Consider the following 16,427-nt stretch of genomic DNA (forward strand, 5'->3'; position numbering starts at 1 on the left):
ACCAGCCACGGTACCAGCAGAGCACAAGCCACGACAAGGACGAAGCGCAGCAACAGCAATGAAGGGCACGGCCACACCCATGATGGAGAAGCACAAAGCGCGGCAAAAAATGCCGCAGCCGCGACGGCAGCAGAAAGGAAACAGCAGTCCAGCAATGAACCAGCCACAGCCCCGGCGAGCAGCAGGGCGACCCAAGCCACACGAGGCAGAAAGCGGCTCCTGGCAACAGCAGCAAACAGGGCACCGCAGCCGCAATGGCAAAGACAGCAACAAAAACACAGCGACAGCGACGTTCCTTATCAAAAGTTTCAAACTACTTCACTCTTTGGCATAAACCTCTTTCCTTAACAAAGGCCTCCTCTTACTCCTTGACTCCTTTCAAAGATCTGACAAATCCTGACATGCATTATAAAATCCCCAAGCTGCTGCAGCATTTTCCTTTCATTTGGAAGGCTTGTATTCTTGGCAATATTCCTCATAGGCCCCATTCATGATTTGCATGGGGTTCTCTCTTTTAAAACAACTATTACCCCACACGCACCTTCCCTTATTCATCAATGATTTCTCTATTTTCGTTAGGCGCTCTACTGGATTCATAAAGCGTTTTGTTCCCTCCATGGCTGCCACTTTTGCCATAGCTTAGAAATCTCCAACACCAAAAGCCAAATGCAAAGAGTTCAACAATGCAGACACAAAACCACAAAACCTAGTTTCAAAATAAGTTCAGGGATGAGCCAACTTCAAATGCCACATTCCCAGATCAAGTCACTCATGAGGAAAGCTGTTGCCCACCAGCTTTTTCTCCCAGATTGACTCTCAAAAGGAAAAACAAGAAGGGGGTTTCTCAAGGGACAGGAACCACTTGGGAGTCTCTGCCAGCCAGAGCCCTGAACCTTCTCAGTGCAAATCTCATTTCCACTTTTCCAAAGTGCCTAGCACCACCGGCTCAAGCCACTTGCAAGGCTTCGTTCCCCAGGATTGTGCGGAAGGGGATGGAGACACAAGTGTTATCAAGGGCTTTCAAAATGGATGGGACCCAGTTTAGGGAACCCCCTTAGTAGCTTCTGGCCACTCGTGCGTTAACCGTCTCTATCCAGTATCAACTTTGGCCAAACACAGTGCCACAATTGTTGCCACTATTTGCCAAAGCTTTGTTGCCAGGGACAGAAGAGGAGAGAGATAATCATGTGCCAGGGAATTTCTATACCTTAACCTCTAAATTACCACAGCATTTAAAGGACATTTCCCCACTTATTTTAAACCAAGAGACAGCAAACCATAATAAGAAAGGAAAAGGAAATCACACCCATTGCAGACACATTCAGAAGTTGGCTACCTGTTTCCCTGGATTGCAGGACTGTTCACACGTTACTTTATTTCCTGCAACCCTGGCTGTCCACCAGTCTCCGCCAGTCTGTTATATTTGCTCTTGGGAACCTGAGTGTGTGAACTTGCCACCTACCTGTCCCATGAAACTCACCTCCTTGAGAGGAGGGGGATCTCTTGCTAGGGGTAAGAACAAGCGCTTTGCCCTGAAGTGTGCCTAAATGGTGCGTATATATATGTATCCCAAGAAAGGCAGGTACACACCAGACTAAAGGAAAGCTTGATTTTATTGAGAAAAAGAGTAGAACAGCGTTACAGAATTACTTGGGTGCGTGGCAGCATTTATCATTAATATCCTAACCCATTCATAACTTTAAACTAAAGAGATTAAAGGACCCTATTCCTATTAAAAGTAGGAATGATTACCTCTCCTAGGCCCTGAGCGGGCGACTGAATACAGCTGAAGCTATGTGGAAGAGCTCTGGTCCAAAACCAGGAAGGAATCACTTGGTTTCAAGGGTTTGCACCAAGACCCAGATGTCATGAACCTGTATATGTTCATGAGTTATTAAAAATCTCATAAGTAATATCTTGACTCAAGCAAGGGACTCTGGGAGTTTTCCCCATTAGAAAATACAGGCCTCTGACAAAATAACACATTAAGTTTCGCTTTCCAGCTGAAGACGGTTAGGGAGAAGCTTCAACAAGCCGCAACTGGCTATCTGTGCTGGTTAGCAAGTGCCTAGCCCTCAAGGTCATTCTTGGCCTGTGAAGTTTGAACACAGTTGGGAGGGGGCCTGGAAGGCGCGCAAAAGTGAGAAACATCTAGAAACAGGTTACATCAGCCAATGCCTGATTGGTCAATTAATCCTGGACTGTTAGGATTCCTTTCCTTTAAGTATAGGGCTGAAAACCCATAGCCTTTGTTCCCTCAAGAAGGTTCTGAGAAAGTTCCTTCTGACTGGTGCCTATGGGAGGTAATCTATGCAGGGTTCCATTTCTTTGTCCTTGATGCCAACCTCTCTTAGGAGAGAAGCCACTTCAACCATCTACCTCATGTTGTAAGTATTAGGCTAGAAAAGGTTGTTATTTTCATGTTTTGTACCTGAACTCTTTTATGTGACCCAAGTCCCTGTTTTGGGTATAAGGTCTTAAAGGATTACTTGCTGCTATATTTTGATGTGCACTTATCTATTTTTAATAAAGCTACTTCTATTTAACCTGGTGTGTTCATTGAGAGAAAGGGTGGTTCTGAATTCAGCACCTTGACCATCTCAGTCACGTAACTACCAAAGAGGGAAAAAGAAGTTAAAAGCTCGATTCTATTTTGTGGGTTTTACCAGAGGTTTCCTGACAAGGAGTATAAGTTTGGCTCTTGTCTTTTTGGACCTTGGTTTAACTATTGTCTGGGCTCAGAGATCCCCTAGCTCTGAGTGGAACCAGTAACAGGGGTGGTGGCAGCCTACCATTCTACTTTGCAGGGTTGGTGTTGGATTACACAGCCTAGGCAAGGGTGAATTGGTATTTTTGGTTCCAGATCCATTTCCCTAAGGGTGGGGATTGGGTTTGACACATGGTCCTTGCGCCTTGACGGCTGGGATCCATGACACCAGAGTCTCCCCGGTTCTGTCCCTGCAGTCCCTCCATGCATTCCTTGAGAGCGTAGTACACAGGTTGGAGCTCTGATCTCTCTGGCCCCCTTCTCCTTCTCTCTCTAGATTCAAGCATCGTTTTTAAAAGACTTTTTCCACTCTCCCCCTCCTGCAAAGGAGGGGACTGGGAATCTGCTGGTTTTGTGCATGTGTGTGTGCCTGCATGAGAGTTTCTTACTGACCCTGAAAAACTAAGGCTCCTTAGAATGAACAATGGAGGATTGTACGGTGAGTGAGGGAAGTCTGCCAAAGAAGAAGATAACATTTATGCCGTAGCTTTTGGTTAATTCTGTTTCTTAACGCTGCCCTTGTTGTTCTTCGCACAACACCTATGGAACTCATAACCAGCCATACCAGCGGGGCAGGGGTGTGAGAGGTGGGGGTGGGAGTTATAGTTCCTGGCCTTGCACCTCCTGGGTTCCACTTGAACCAAAATGGGGTTAGCCAAGCAATCGTAACACTTCTTTGATGAGAAGTAAGGTAGCTACTCTGACTGAATCTCTTTCCACACTCCAAGCATCGATAACATTTGTCCCTTGTGAGTTCTTTGATGTTGTGTAAAGGAGCTACTCCACCTGAAGGTCTTTCCACACACCAAACATTTATAAGGTTTGTCCTCTGTGTGAGATCTGTGATGCGAAGTAAGTTGGTCACACCGACTGAAGGTCTTTCCACACTCCAGGCATTTATAAGGTTTGTCTCTTGTGTGAGTTCTTTGATGCGAAGTAAGGTTTCCACCATGACTGAAGCTCTTTTCACACTCCAAGCATTTATAAGGTTTGTCTCCTGTGTGAGTTCTTTGATGCGAAGTAAGTTGGTCACCCAGACTGAAGGTCTTTCCACACTCCAAACATTTTTAAGATTTGTCCTCTGTGTGAGTTCTTTGATGCGAACTAAGGTTGCTACTCCACCTGAAGGTCTTTCCACACTCCAGACATTTATAAGGTTTGTCCCCTGTGTGAGTTCTTTGATGCAAAGTAAGGTTTCCAACCTGACTGAAGCCCTTTCCACACTCAAAGCATTTATAAGGTTTGTCTCCCGTGTGAGTTCTTTGATGCGAAGTAAGGTAGTCACTCCGACTGAAGCTCTTTCCACAATCCAAGCATTTATAAGGTTTTTCCCCTGTGTGAGATCTTTGATGCGAAGTAAGGGTGCTACTGTGACTGAAGCTCTTTCCACATTCCAAGCATTTATAAGGTTTGTCTCCCGTGTGAGTTCTTTGATGCGAAGTAAGGGCCCTACTCTGACTGAAGCTCTTTCCACACACCAAGCATTCATAAGGTTTGTCCCCTGTGTGAGTTCTTCTATGTTTACTAAAGGCACTACTGTCACTGAAGCTCTTTCCACACTCCAAGCATTCATAAGGTTTGTCCCCTGTGTGAGTTCTTCTATGTTTACTAAAGGCACTACTGTCACTGAACGTCTTTCCACACTCCAAGCATTCATAAGGTTTGTCCCCTGTGTGAGTTCTTTGATGCAAAATAAGGTGGCTACTCTGACTGAAGCTCTTTCCACACTCCAAGCATTTATAAGGTTTGTATCCCATGTGAGTTCTTTGATGTGAAGTAAGGCTGCTACTCCAACTGAAGCTCTTTCCACACTCCAAGCATTCATAAGGTTTGTCCCCTGTGTGAGTTCTTCTATGTTTACTAAAGGCACTACTGTCACTGAAGCTCTTTCCACAGTCCAAGCATTCATAAGGTTTGTCCCCTGTGTGAGTTCTTCTATGTTTACTAAAGGCACTACTGTCACTGAAGCTCTTTCCACACTCCAAGCATTCATAAGGTTTGTCTCCCGTGTGAGTTCTTTGATGCGAAGTAAGGCGGCTACTCCACCTGAAGCTCTTTCCACACTCCAAGCATTTATAAGGTTTGTCTCCCATGTGAGTTCTTTGATGCGAAGTAAGGCTGTCACTCCGACTGAAGCTCTTTCCACACTCCAAGCATGTATAAAGTTTGTCCCCTGAGTGAGTTCTGTGATGTGAACTAAGGTGGCTACTCTGACTGAAGCTCTTTCCACATTCCAAGCATTTATAAGGTTTGTCTCCTGTGTGAGTTCTGTGATGCAAAGTAAGGGTGCTACTCTGACTGAAGCTCTTTCCACATTCCAAGCATTTATAAGGTTTGTCTCCGATATGAGTTCTTTGATGCAAAGTAAGGCTGTCACTCCGACTGAAGCTCTTTCCACATTCCATGCATTTATGAGGTTTGTCCCCTGTATGAATTTTGTGATGCCTAATAAGGTGGCTACTCAGACTGAAGCTCTTTCCACACTCCAAGCATATATAAGGTTTGTCCCCTGTGTGACATCTCTGATGCCTAGTAAGGTGGCTACTCCGACTGAAGCTCTTTCCACATTCCAGGCATTTATATTTGTCCCCTGTGTGCGTCTGTCGCTCCTCTTGTCTCTTTGCTCCATCTTGACTCCTCAGTTTCTGCTCCTGCACCTCAGCTTTTTCCAGTGATACTTCAGATGGTTCTCCCTCAGCCTTGACTCCCCAGATGTATCCTGATGGAATGAAAAGGAAAGGAGATAAAATGATGTGGATAAATCCTGTGAATTTGTTCCCCATTTGTTTAAATCTATATGCAGAACATATCATACAGAAAGCGGATTGGACCAAGAAGAAGGAGGTGTGAAAACTGGAGGGAGAAATATCAACAACTTAAGATATGGAGACGATACCATACTACTAGCAGAAACCAGTAATGATTTGAAAAGAATGCTGACGGAAGTGAAAGAGGAAAGCACAAAAGCAGGACTACAGCTGAACGTCAAGAAGACTGAAGTAATGACAACAGAAGATTTATGTAACTTTAAAGTTGTCAACAAGGACACTGAACTTGGCACAGGCATTAACCAAAGTGGAGACTGTGTTGTCCTTACGTTAAAACCTGTAAATATGGTAAGTGCGGGTTTATGAAGGCATATATGGTAAGTGAATTGAATGAGAGGGGGGAGAGCATGGGATGGAAGGCTGGAGAATGCTGGATGAGGAGTTATTTGGATGGGTTGGTTGGCAGAGTTCTGATGGAGGGTTGGGTTATATTTGGCTGATATTTAGACAGTATATATATGACCAGAAACATAAAGAGTGACACTATGTGATACCATACGCTTGTTAAACATTCCTAAAGTAATCTTGTTATTTCCTGGTGTTATCAAAGAAATACTTTTATTGGATTACCAAAAGCCTAATCCTTGGCTGGGGAAATATACAGACCAGAAGGGAAGGCAGGGTAATTACCAAGGCTGAAGGGAAACTGTATCTAATGGTGGCAGCAGTGAAGGGAGATATTGTAACATAGTCAAGTATCCAGAGCAACCCAGGATTGTATGCTTTCTAGACAGAGATACAGGGTGGTTGTGGACAGCAAGGGCACCCAAAGTAAGAAGCTATAGAGAGACTGAAGTAAGGTCTCTAGCAGTCTTGTTTACAGGGAGTGGCTGGTGGTGCTGCCTAGCAGTGGGATCTTGTGAGATCTGTGCTAGAGCGGAGTGAGAAAAAATAAAAAGGACAATCCTGACTGGTGGTGTCCTGAGGTGGTGCCTAGTGAAAGGCGGTAGCCACAAGCAGGTGGGAACCTGACAGGTGGAGCCCAAAGTTGGGATAGTCACAGAGACAATAGTCAAGAAATCAGAATAAGTCTTGGACTGGGGAGGGTAGCTCTGAGAAAAGATCCTCAAATGCAAAGATGGATCACCGAACACCAAAGTCCAGATCTTTCAGACCATGGTATTCCCCATCTCTATGTATGGATGTGAAAGTTGGACAGTGAAAAGAAAATCAACTCATTTGAAATGTTGTGTTGGAGTAGAGGTTTGTGGGTACCATGTACCATGAAAAAGACAAATAATTGGGTGTTAGAACAAATTAAACCAGAACTATCACTAGAAGCTAAAATTGTAGTCGTGGTCATTGGCAAGGTACCGGTTCAGAGCCAAACCTCTGCTGTATGAACACACACTGGTCAGTAGAAATAACTTTATGAAAGAATAAAGGAGGTGCACAGTTACAGCAGCAAAATAGGTCCTTAATATCAACATCCAAAAAGGGCAAGGTAAAACCTAGGGAGTTCAGCCACAAGAGAAAAACAAGACAACTATCTAACCTAGTCTAATACAGGTAGACAGTTGCACAGCCCCCCTTTCCTCAGAGAGAGGAACAGTCAGGAGAGGTGATGCAAAATGGAACCTCAGCAGGAAACATCAGGTAGGCAGGATGGGACCCAGGAGAGGAACGAAAGCCAAGGTTTGAGCCCCATACTTATGGCAAGCTGCCCTGCAACAGGCCGGATCCAATTAACCAATCTGGAGATTTCTGCATGAAGAAAGGGCCCATCAATCACCGGCCAAATGAAACATCTTCCCCACAACTTCCGAGACATTACAACCTTGATGGAGCCCAGCTTCTACTGAAAAGGTGGTCTTAGGGTGGGCCTCTGAGTATCCACAGCTGGGAAATAAAACTGCCAACTCATAGCTCTAATACAGAAATGAAATGTTAACCTGTTAAGATCCCACATTAACAAATGAAACCCCACATTTTTTTGCTATACAACCATCTTGAATTCAGGTTTTCATGAAACTTTGGACACCTCATGAGAAGACAATAATGCTGGGAAAAACAGAAGGGAGTAGAAAAGGAGGAAGGCCAAACAAGAGATGGACTGATTCCTTAAAGGAAGCCACAGACCTGAACTTACAAGATCTGAACAGGGTGGTTCATGACAGATGCTCTTGGAGGTCACTGATTCATAGGGTCACCATAAGTCATAATTGACTTGAAGGCACATAAGAAAAACAAAGTTGGCAATGAGGACATTGAACTTGTCAAGGATTATCAATACCTTGGCACAGTCATTAACCAAACTGGAGACAATAGTCAAGAAATCTTGGACTGGCAAGGGTAGCTACAAGAAAAGATCTTCAAATGCAAAGATGCATTTGTGATGTTCCTGTATGTGAATGTAATGTAAATATGGTAAGTGCAGGTTTATTATAGGAAATATGGTAAGTGGAGTGAGTGAGAAGGGGGAGTACATGGGCTGTAGAATGCTGGAGGATGATTGGCTGTGTGTTTGAATGGCTGAAGGTATAAATGAGAGGATGACAGTTGAGTCATGGTGGTGGGGGTTGGACAGGGTGGTTGTAGACAGGGAGGTTGATGTGGAGAGTAAGAGGTGGCTGTTGAGAGATTGGATTAGGAGTTCTGAAGCAAATATTAGGAATTAGGAACATAAGAGAAACATATATGAAACCATATCCTTGTCAATGAAATCTATAAGTAATCTTGTTATTCCTAGTGTTATCAATATACATTTTCTTGGTTTACTTAAAGCCTGATTCCTTAGCAGGGGTGTACAGACCAGGGGGGGAGGCAGAGTAACCAAGGCTGAAGAAGAAATGGTATCGAATGGTGGCAGCAGCGAAGGAAGAGATATTGTATTAACATCCAGTACCACAGAGCAACCCAGAGCTGTGAGCTTCATAGGCAAGAGGCTTCAGGGGGGTTGGGAATTACCGATACACACAGACAAAAGGTATCAAAATAGCCAGGAAGAGACTAAGGCACAGTCTAGAGCAGTGTTTCTCAACCATTTTGTTGTTGTTGTTGTTGCTGGACTACAACTCCCATCAGCCCCAGTCAGCATGGCCAATGGTCAGGAATTATGGGAACTGTAGTCCAGCAACAAAAAAATAAAAAAGGTTGAGAAACACTGGTCTAGAGGCTATATTGGGTACACAGAGTGTTGGGTAGTGTGGCCTAGCAGGGGGATCTTTTGAGATCTGTGCTAGAGCGGAGAGAGGTAAAAGAAACATGACGATCCTGACCAGGGTGGCCAGAAGTAGGCTACACATCATAAGGTGCGCCTGACAGAGGTGAGACATCACTAGCGGTCACAAAGAAAGGAGGGAACATCACAGCATCACTGATCACCAAAGTCAAGATCTTTCAGACCATGGTATTCCTGTTCTCTATGTATGGATTTGAAAGTTGGACAGTGAAAAGAAAAATCAACTCATTTGAAATGTGGTATTGGAGGAGTGAAAAAGACAAATAATTGGGTGTTAGAACAAATTAAATCAGAACTACTATTAGAAGCTAAAATGATGAAACTGGGGTTATCATACTTTGGACACATCATGAGAACAGCTGATTCACTAGAAAAGACAATAATGCTGGGGAAAACAGAAGGAAGTAGAAAAAGAGGAAGGGCAAACAAGAGATGGATTGATTCCATCAAGGAAGCCACAGACCTGAACTTATAAGATCTGAACAGGGTGGTTCACGACAGATCCTGTTGGAGATCATGGGTTCATAGGGTTGCCATAAGTTGTACTCGACGTGAAGGCACATAACAACAACAACAAGGGTGGGCCTGCAGCTGGGAAAGAAAACTGCCAACTCATAGCTCTAATACAGAAACCAAATGTTAACCTGTTAAGATCCCACATTAACAAATGAAACCCCACAATTCTTTGCTACACAACCATCTTGAATTCAAGTTTCCATGACACTTTGGACACATAATCAGAAGACATGCTCACTAGAAAAGATGAGAAAGTTGGGAAAAACAGAAGGGAGTAGAAAAAGAGGAAGGCCAAACAAGAGATGGATTGATTCCATAAAGGCAGCCACAGACCTGAACTTATAAGATCTGAACAGGATGGTTCATGACAAATTCTATTGGAGGCCACTGATTCATAAGGTCGCCATAAGTTGTAACTGACTTAAAGGCACATAACACACACACACACACACACTATGTGAGTTCAGCTTTAATTGATCCAAGAGAGCCCAGTATGCCATAAACTTATCTAGGAGGAATTATCTTTAAAAGATGGGCTGAGATATGCAGCCTTTGTCCCTCATCCACCATCAGGAAAAAGCCTGCAGTGGACCAGCCAAACAGCTTTACCCCTGACAGGACCAATATCCCGGAGATAAGTAGTGACTTAGGATCAGGTAGATACTTGAGCTAAAACGTGGGTTCCCCACTTCCGAGTAAAAGGATTTTGAGGTGCTAAAGAAAAGCTGACTCTTCAGACTGGTGGCAGCAACAGTGTTGGTTGTAGGCCTTGCAGAGTAAGTTAAAGAGGGCTCTGGCTGGGAAGCACAGGGGGTGCTGTCCTAGGATCCCAGAATTATCAGTACTAAATTGGCATCCCAGAGCCTTCCTGTCTGTGAAAAGGGGGTGTAGGAAATGATGGCAGCTCCAACGGATAATCTGAAATGCATTGTGGGTCAGATTTGCGAAGCAGGGGTGCCAGGAAGGGAGTAGGAAGGCTATCCTTAACCTCTCCTAATTCTAACAGCATAAATCGCCATCTCATTAATCTCCCTCATGATCTCCTTGTACAGAGCTCTCTCATCTGGATCCAGCTGAGCCCGTTCCTCCTGGGTGAAGTGCAAGGACCCTTCCTCAAAGATCACCAATCCCTGGAAGAAGAAAGCCATTGCCTTCCTCATTGATACTCCCAGGCAAGGCATGGACATCATCTGCCCTCCACTCACGCTCTGAAGAGAGATGGGGCAAGCGGGATCTTTTCCTTTAGAGTTCACAAATCACCTCAGGTCCAGATGGCATCTGATCTTCTAAGAAAAATAGGTACGTTCTCTCGAAGACTTGCTACCATATGGACTGGTATCAGGGAAATCAGAGGCCTATTAGCTGTTCCGGGAAAAATAGTGGAAAATATTATTAAAGACAAAATTACCAAACATGGAGTGGAACTCAGCAATCATGGGATATCGGGAAATATGCTCTCATGCATCAGGAATTGTTTAAAGATCAGGAAGGAGAAAGTCGGAATAAATGAACAGTTCTCCCAATGGAGGGATGTAAGAAGCGTCCCCCCGCCTATCATCAGGATTAGGACCTGTGCTTTTAAACTTGTTGCTAAATGACATGGATTTACTGTTGATATCAAGTTCAGGGTGATTAAATAAAGAGGGATGGTGAGGAACTCCCAAAGGAACTCTCCAAAGAGCAAATGCAATTAAATGAAAGCAAGTGTAAAGTGATGCACAGAAGTAAAAAAATCCAAACTGAACCGGTGGTGACTGACAGGAGAGAGACCTTGAGGTCAGAGCGGATGCCTCAGTTAAGATATATCTATGAAATCGATGAATTCCATGTGAAGGATTATTAAGACACAGATTGGAAATAAAACTGCCAATATCTTAACGCCATTATACACATTGAAGATGTGATCCTACTTGGAATGTTGTCTTCTGTTCTGGTTGCCTGATCGCAAAAATAGCATTCTAGAGGTGGAAGAGGTAGAGAAATGGGCAGCCAAAGTGATCAAGGATTGCAACATTTGGGGATATTTGCCATAGAAAAATAGCTTAGAGGAGACACAATAGAAGTATATGATCACACCAGTCATTTGAAGCACATTCATCACAAATGTAATAATAATAATAATAATAATAATAATAAAAATTTATTTTTAGGCCGCCTATCTGGCTGAATGAACGGCCACTCTAGGCGGCGTACATAATTAAAAATACAACATATAATACAGTTTTAACATATAAAACAATTATAATCCACCAACCTACATCTATACACTGTAAACAAAAATTATCTAGGAGACTAGAAACAACCAAGTTTTCAATCATTGGCGGAAACCTACCAAGGAGGGGGCATGGTGAAGGTCGTATGGCAGAGAGTTCCAGAGGGCGGGGGCCACAACTGAGAATGCCCTCTCTCTGGTCCGCACCAGTCTAGCTGTTTTAACTGGTGGGACCGAGAGAAGGCCTTGGGAGGCTGATCTCGTCAGGTGGCATACTTGGTGATGCTGGAGGCACTCCTTTAGATAAACTGGACCGACACCGTATAGGGCTTTAAAGGTTAACACCAACACCTTGAATTGGGCTCGGTACACAACTGGTAGCCAGTGTAGATGTAAAGCACATGGCTTTCCCCAACGAATCCTTGAGAATAGTTTTTGCTCACTGCGCTACATTCCCAGCACCCTTCATAAACTACAACTCCCAGGACTCTTTGGAGGAAGCCACATGCTTTCAATGTACAGTGTGGATGTGCCATAAAGAAGCGTGGTGTGGAGAAACTGGATAACACCCTCTGATTTAGTAGGGAACTTACACCTGGAGTGTAGGAAGAGAGAGCAGGAAGTAGCTTCCACGACTTTGCACCCATTTCAGGAGAAACGTCACTCGCTAAGTAGTTTGTCTGCCAGGCTACCCCAGAACAAGGAGGGCAGGGCCACCTTTCTGCTTTCCTGAATTAAATGGCGACCTTAATTCTAACAGAACAGGAAACTGGGGAGGGCTGGCAGAATGGAATTAATGGCGGAATAACCTCACTATTCAACTATCCCAGCTGAACCAAAGGAGAAAGGGGGACAGATGAAGAAGCGGCCCATTTAGCGCACTGGTGTCTCCTTAGCTCTGTTCCAGCGATCAAGCTTCCACATCTGCAAAGCTTAAGGCCCTGAAATTCATCACCAAAACCACAGATGTTCCCCGGGCAGAGCTGCAGCCTCCGATCGGGAGGGTCTGTGGGGAGGGGCGCTTCAGGGGGTCCTCGCCCCCTTCCCCCTCCCCTCCTTGCCTACCTTTGTCTCCAGGCTCCCCCTGCGCAACCCCGCTGGCCAACATCGCTGCGCACGAAGAGGGGCTCCTGCGGCGCTTCCAGCCTCCCTTTCTCGCAGAGAGGCGAGGCAGGAAAGGGACGTCCCTCCTTTGCGCTCCTTCCTCCGGCTCTGTCGTCCTTTGTTAACCCTTCAAGAGCTCCCGGCAGAGAGAGGCTTCTTCACGGGTGGGCCTGGGGAAGTTGTCAGGCTCCACTCCGGAGCCTGGAGCCCTTTGCGGTCGGCCAGCCGCCGGCTCTGGACAGGTGAACCTTCTCTTGAGGCTGCTCTTCCAGCGGGCTCCGGGAGGTCGCTCTGGGTCCCACAGGAGAGGGAGCGCGCCAAGAAACAGGCGCAGGGATGAGTGGAGCTATTCGGAGCGGGAAACTTGGGCTGCCATAAGTGCCTCCCTCCAATCCCAGCTATGCTGCTCCCCCTTCCTGCCTGCAGCCTCCAAGCCCAGGATCTCCTCTCCGCCCCCTGCCACCCAGTCCTTTTCAACTCCCTCCCCAGAGGGATCAGCCTTTCCAGCACGTGTCTGCCAGAGCAGAGGTCTGAGGCCAGCTGCAGGGATCGCAGCAGGCATCCACTGGGATGCCGCTTAGAAAGCTGGGAGCAGCGGAGGTTTCAGCTCCTGGGACACCTTCTGGGAAAACCCGGAGTGGATTTCACTGCCCCACTAACTGGGAGGTTTTGTTTGCCCATCCTGGGGGGGACCCTGCCTCACCACTCTTCTGGAGAGAGACCCACTTTTGTCCTGTTGCAAAGCTTGTTATTCTGCCCCCTTTCCCACCAAGTATCCTTAGAACCATAGAGCTGGAAGGGGCCTGAAAGGCCATCCAGTCCAGCCCCCTGCTCAAGGCAAGTATCCAAATTAAAGCATTCCTGAACGGTGACTGTCCAGCTGCCTCCTGAATGCCACCAGAAGACATATTCATCTAGTCTCCCTCTCCCTCAGCATGAAGTCTTACACCTCAATGGTAGAGATAGACCATGTTCCCATCAAGCATGCACATCCAACAATAAAGAACCTTTCTTCTTGTCTTAAGTCTCAGTGTGACTTTATCCAGGAAAAGGTCAGCTACTTCACATCAATATTCACACACAGAGCTCAACGCATCTGCTGTTTCTGCTGCTCGGCTAACACATATAACCAGTCCTCTCCAGTTGTGGCCGTTGTTTTTAAGATTCTTTCCAAAATACAAAGAAGGAAACCCAAAATAATCAGAATTACATCTTGCTAATTAATAATAGAAGGTAGACCCTTACTTCACATCAAAGAACTCACAGAGGGGACAAACCTTATAAATGCTTCGAGTGTGGAAAGAGATTCAGTCAGAGTGACACCCTTACTTCACATCAAAGAACTCACAGAGGGGACAAACCTTATCAGTGCTTCGAGTGTGGAAAGAGCTTCAGTCGGAGTGACACCCTTACTTCGCATCAAAGAACTCACAGAGGGGACAAACCTTATAAATGCTTGGAGTCTGGAAAGAACTTCAGTCAGAGTGGCCACCTTACTGTACATCAAAGATCTCATACAGGGGACAAACCCTATAAATGCTTGGAGTGTGGAAAGAGCTTCAGTAAGAGTAGCCACCTTACTTCACATCACAGAACTCACACAGGGGACAAGCCTTATAAATGCTTCGAGTGTGGAAAAAGCTTCAGGTGGAATAGCGACCTTACATTGCATCAAAGAACTCACAGAGGGGACAAACCTTATAAATGCTTTGAGTGTGGAAAGAGCTTTGGGAGTAGTACCAAACTTACTTTGCATCACAGAACTCATACAGAGGACAAACCTTATACATGCTTGGAGTGTGGAAAGAGCTTCAGTTGGAGTAGCACGCTTACTTCGCATCAAAGAACTCACACAGGGGACAAACCTTATAAATGCTTTGAGTGTGGAAAAAGCTTCAGGTGGAATAGCGACCTTACATTGCATCAAAGATGTCACACAGGAGACAAAGCTTATAAATGCTTGGAGTGTGGAAAGAGCTTCAGTCGGAGTGGCCACCTTATTTCGCATCACAGAACTCATAGAGGGGACAAACCTTATCAGTGCTTGGAATGTGGAAAGAGCTTCAGTCAGAGTGGCCACCTTACTTTGCATCACAGAATTCACACAGGGGACAAACCTTATAAATGCCTGGAGTGTGGAAAGAGCTTCAGTCAGAGTAGCACCCTTACTTTGCATCAAATAATTCACACAGAGGACAAGCCTTATAAATGCTTCGAGTGTGGAAAAAGCTACAGGTGGAGACGAGACTTTTCTCAACATCAAAGAACTCACAGAGGGGACAAATCTTATAAATGCTTTGAGTGTGGAAAGACCTTCAGTTGGAGTAGCCACCTTATTTCGCATCACAGCACTCATACAGGAGAGAAACCTTATAAATGCTTGGAGTGTGGAAAGAGCTTCAGTCAGAGTGGCGACCTTACTGTACATCACAAAACTCACACAGGGGACATGCCTTAGAAATGCTTCGAGTGTGGAAAAAGTTTCAGTCAGAGTAGCACCCTTACTTCACATCAAAGAACTCACACAGGGGACAAGCCTTAGAAATGCTTCGAATGTGAAAAAAGTTTCAGTCGGAGTAGCACCCTTACTTCGCATCACAGAACTCACACAGGGGACAAACCTTATAAATGCTTTGAGTGTGGAAAAAGTATCATTGAGAGATGAGTCCAACTGCATCAAAGAGTTCACACATAGGACAAACCTTATAAATGCTTTGAGTGTGGAAAAAGCTTCATTGAGCGAGGAGTCCAACAAATGCTGCTGCTCTCCTCTCCGTTCCTACCTGTGGGATTTTATAGATGCTCAACAAGCTTGAAATCTGGATGGAATTTTCAGAGTCAGCCCGTTCAAGAACAGCCAGTAAACGATTCCGTCTTCCACAGTTGTAGTTTGGAACATTTCCATCCCGAGTAGACAGCAGCTCTAGCAAAACATCAGACGTCACTGTATTTTTACAACAATCATGAATTAAATAGAGGCACTTGCGGGATTTCTCATCCCGGGTGTCAAAGTAATTTGACCAGCTGAGTTTTATGCACAGTGCCTTGTGTTTGTAGGGGTGGGGTTCCAATTTGATGCACCACTTCTGTCAACCGTGCCTGTCAACCTCCACCTGCAAAGGTCGTACCCCAAAATCAAAACCATTCCAAAGTTGGGTAACAGAAACATGTGTTATCTCATCATGGTGAAGGGCCTGCACATAGAAAATAGGTACTGGGGCTCAGTTTCTGTGAACCAGGTTGGCTTCAACAGAAAGCTGCAGTCATTCTTCTTGCTTCAACATTTTAGGGCACATGCATGATATCACTTCACAGCTGAGGGTGTGAACTAACTGACACACTGGAAACTTTGAGGTAATGTGAAGTGATATAAAAGTTCTCTCACTGAATATGTGCATGCTTGACCTGGGAGGATGGCTCATTCACACAGGCACACCACTCTTTAATGAGGCATCCATCCAATGTGAACCAGCCTGAGGTCAGGGGTGGCCAAGAAGACGTTTTCTGTATGTTACTGGACGACAACACCCATCATTCCTGATTAATAATAATAATAATTTAATTTGTGTGTCGCCTATCTGGCCAATGGCCACTCTAGGCGACGTACATATAGTAAATACAGCGAAATACAATACACTAAAATACACTATAACAATATAAATTATAAATTATAATAACAGCAGAATACAGAGTAGGAGGCATTTGAAACGTAAGAACATTAAGCCTCCCCAGAAGTCCCAAAAGCCTGTTGAAAAAGCCAGGTCTTTATGGCCTTGCGGAACATATTCAGGGAAGAGACGTGCCAAAGATCTTGTGGGA

General features: G+C 45.0%; 1 protein-coding gene and 1 pseudogene across 2 annotated transcripts in view; one reads left to right on the forward strand and one right to left on the reverse strand.

The window, feature by feature from the left end:
• Positions 1–15,150, forward strand: part of LOC133381895 (zinc finger protein 420-like) — a 154,425-nt pseudogene extending 139,275 nt beyond the window's left edge.
• LOC133381901 (zinc finger protein 420-like) overlaps positions 1–16,427 on the reverse strand; it is a 71,702-nt gene that overhangs the window by 21,293 nt on the left and 33,982 nt on the right. The window contains exons 1-2 of one of the 2 annotated variants that reach the window (XM_061621476.1): positions 12,570–12,644; positions 1,662–5,486 (exon numbers count right to left, since the gene is read on the reverse strand). In XM_061621476.1, the coding sequence (XP_061477460.1) occupies positions 3,835–5,486; positions 12,570–12,612 (1,695 nt within the window). In that variant the 5' untranslated portion in view covers positions 12,613–12,644 and the 3' untranslated portion in view covers positions 1,662–3,834. Of the gene's footprint in view, positions 1–1,661; positions 5,487–12,569; positions 12,645–16,427 lie in introns of those variants that run through there. The other variant, XR_009761752.1, reaches the window with a different exon arrangement.

Source organism: Rhineura floridana, chromosome 3 (assembly GCF_030035675.1).
Source record: "Rhineura floridana isolate rRhiFlo1 chromosome 3, rRhiFlo1.hap2, whole genome shotgun sequence".
Taxonomy (NCBI): domain Eukaryota; kingdom Metazoa; phylum Chordata; class Lepidosauria; order Squamata; family Rhineuridae; genus Rhineura; species Rhineura floridana.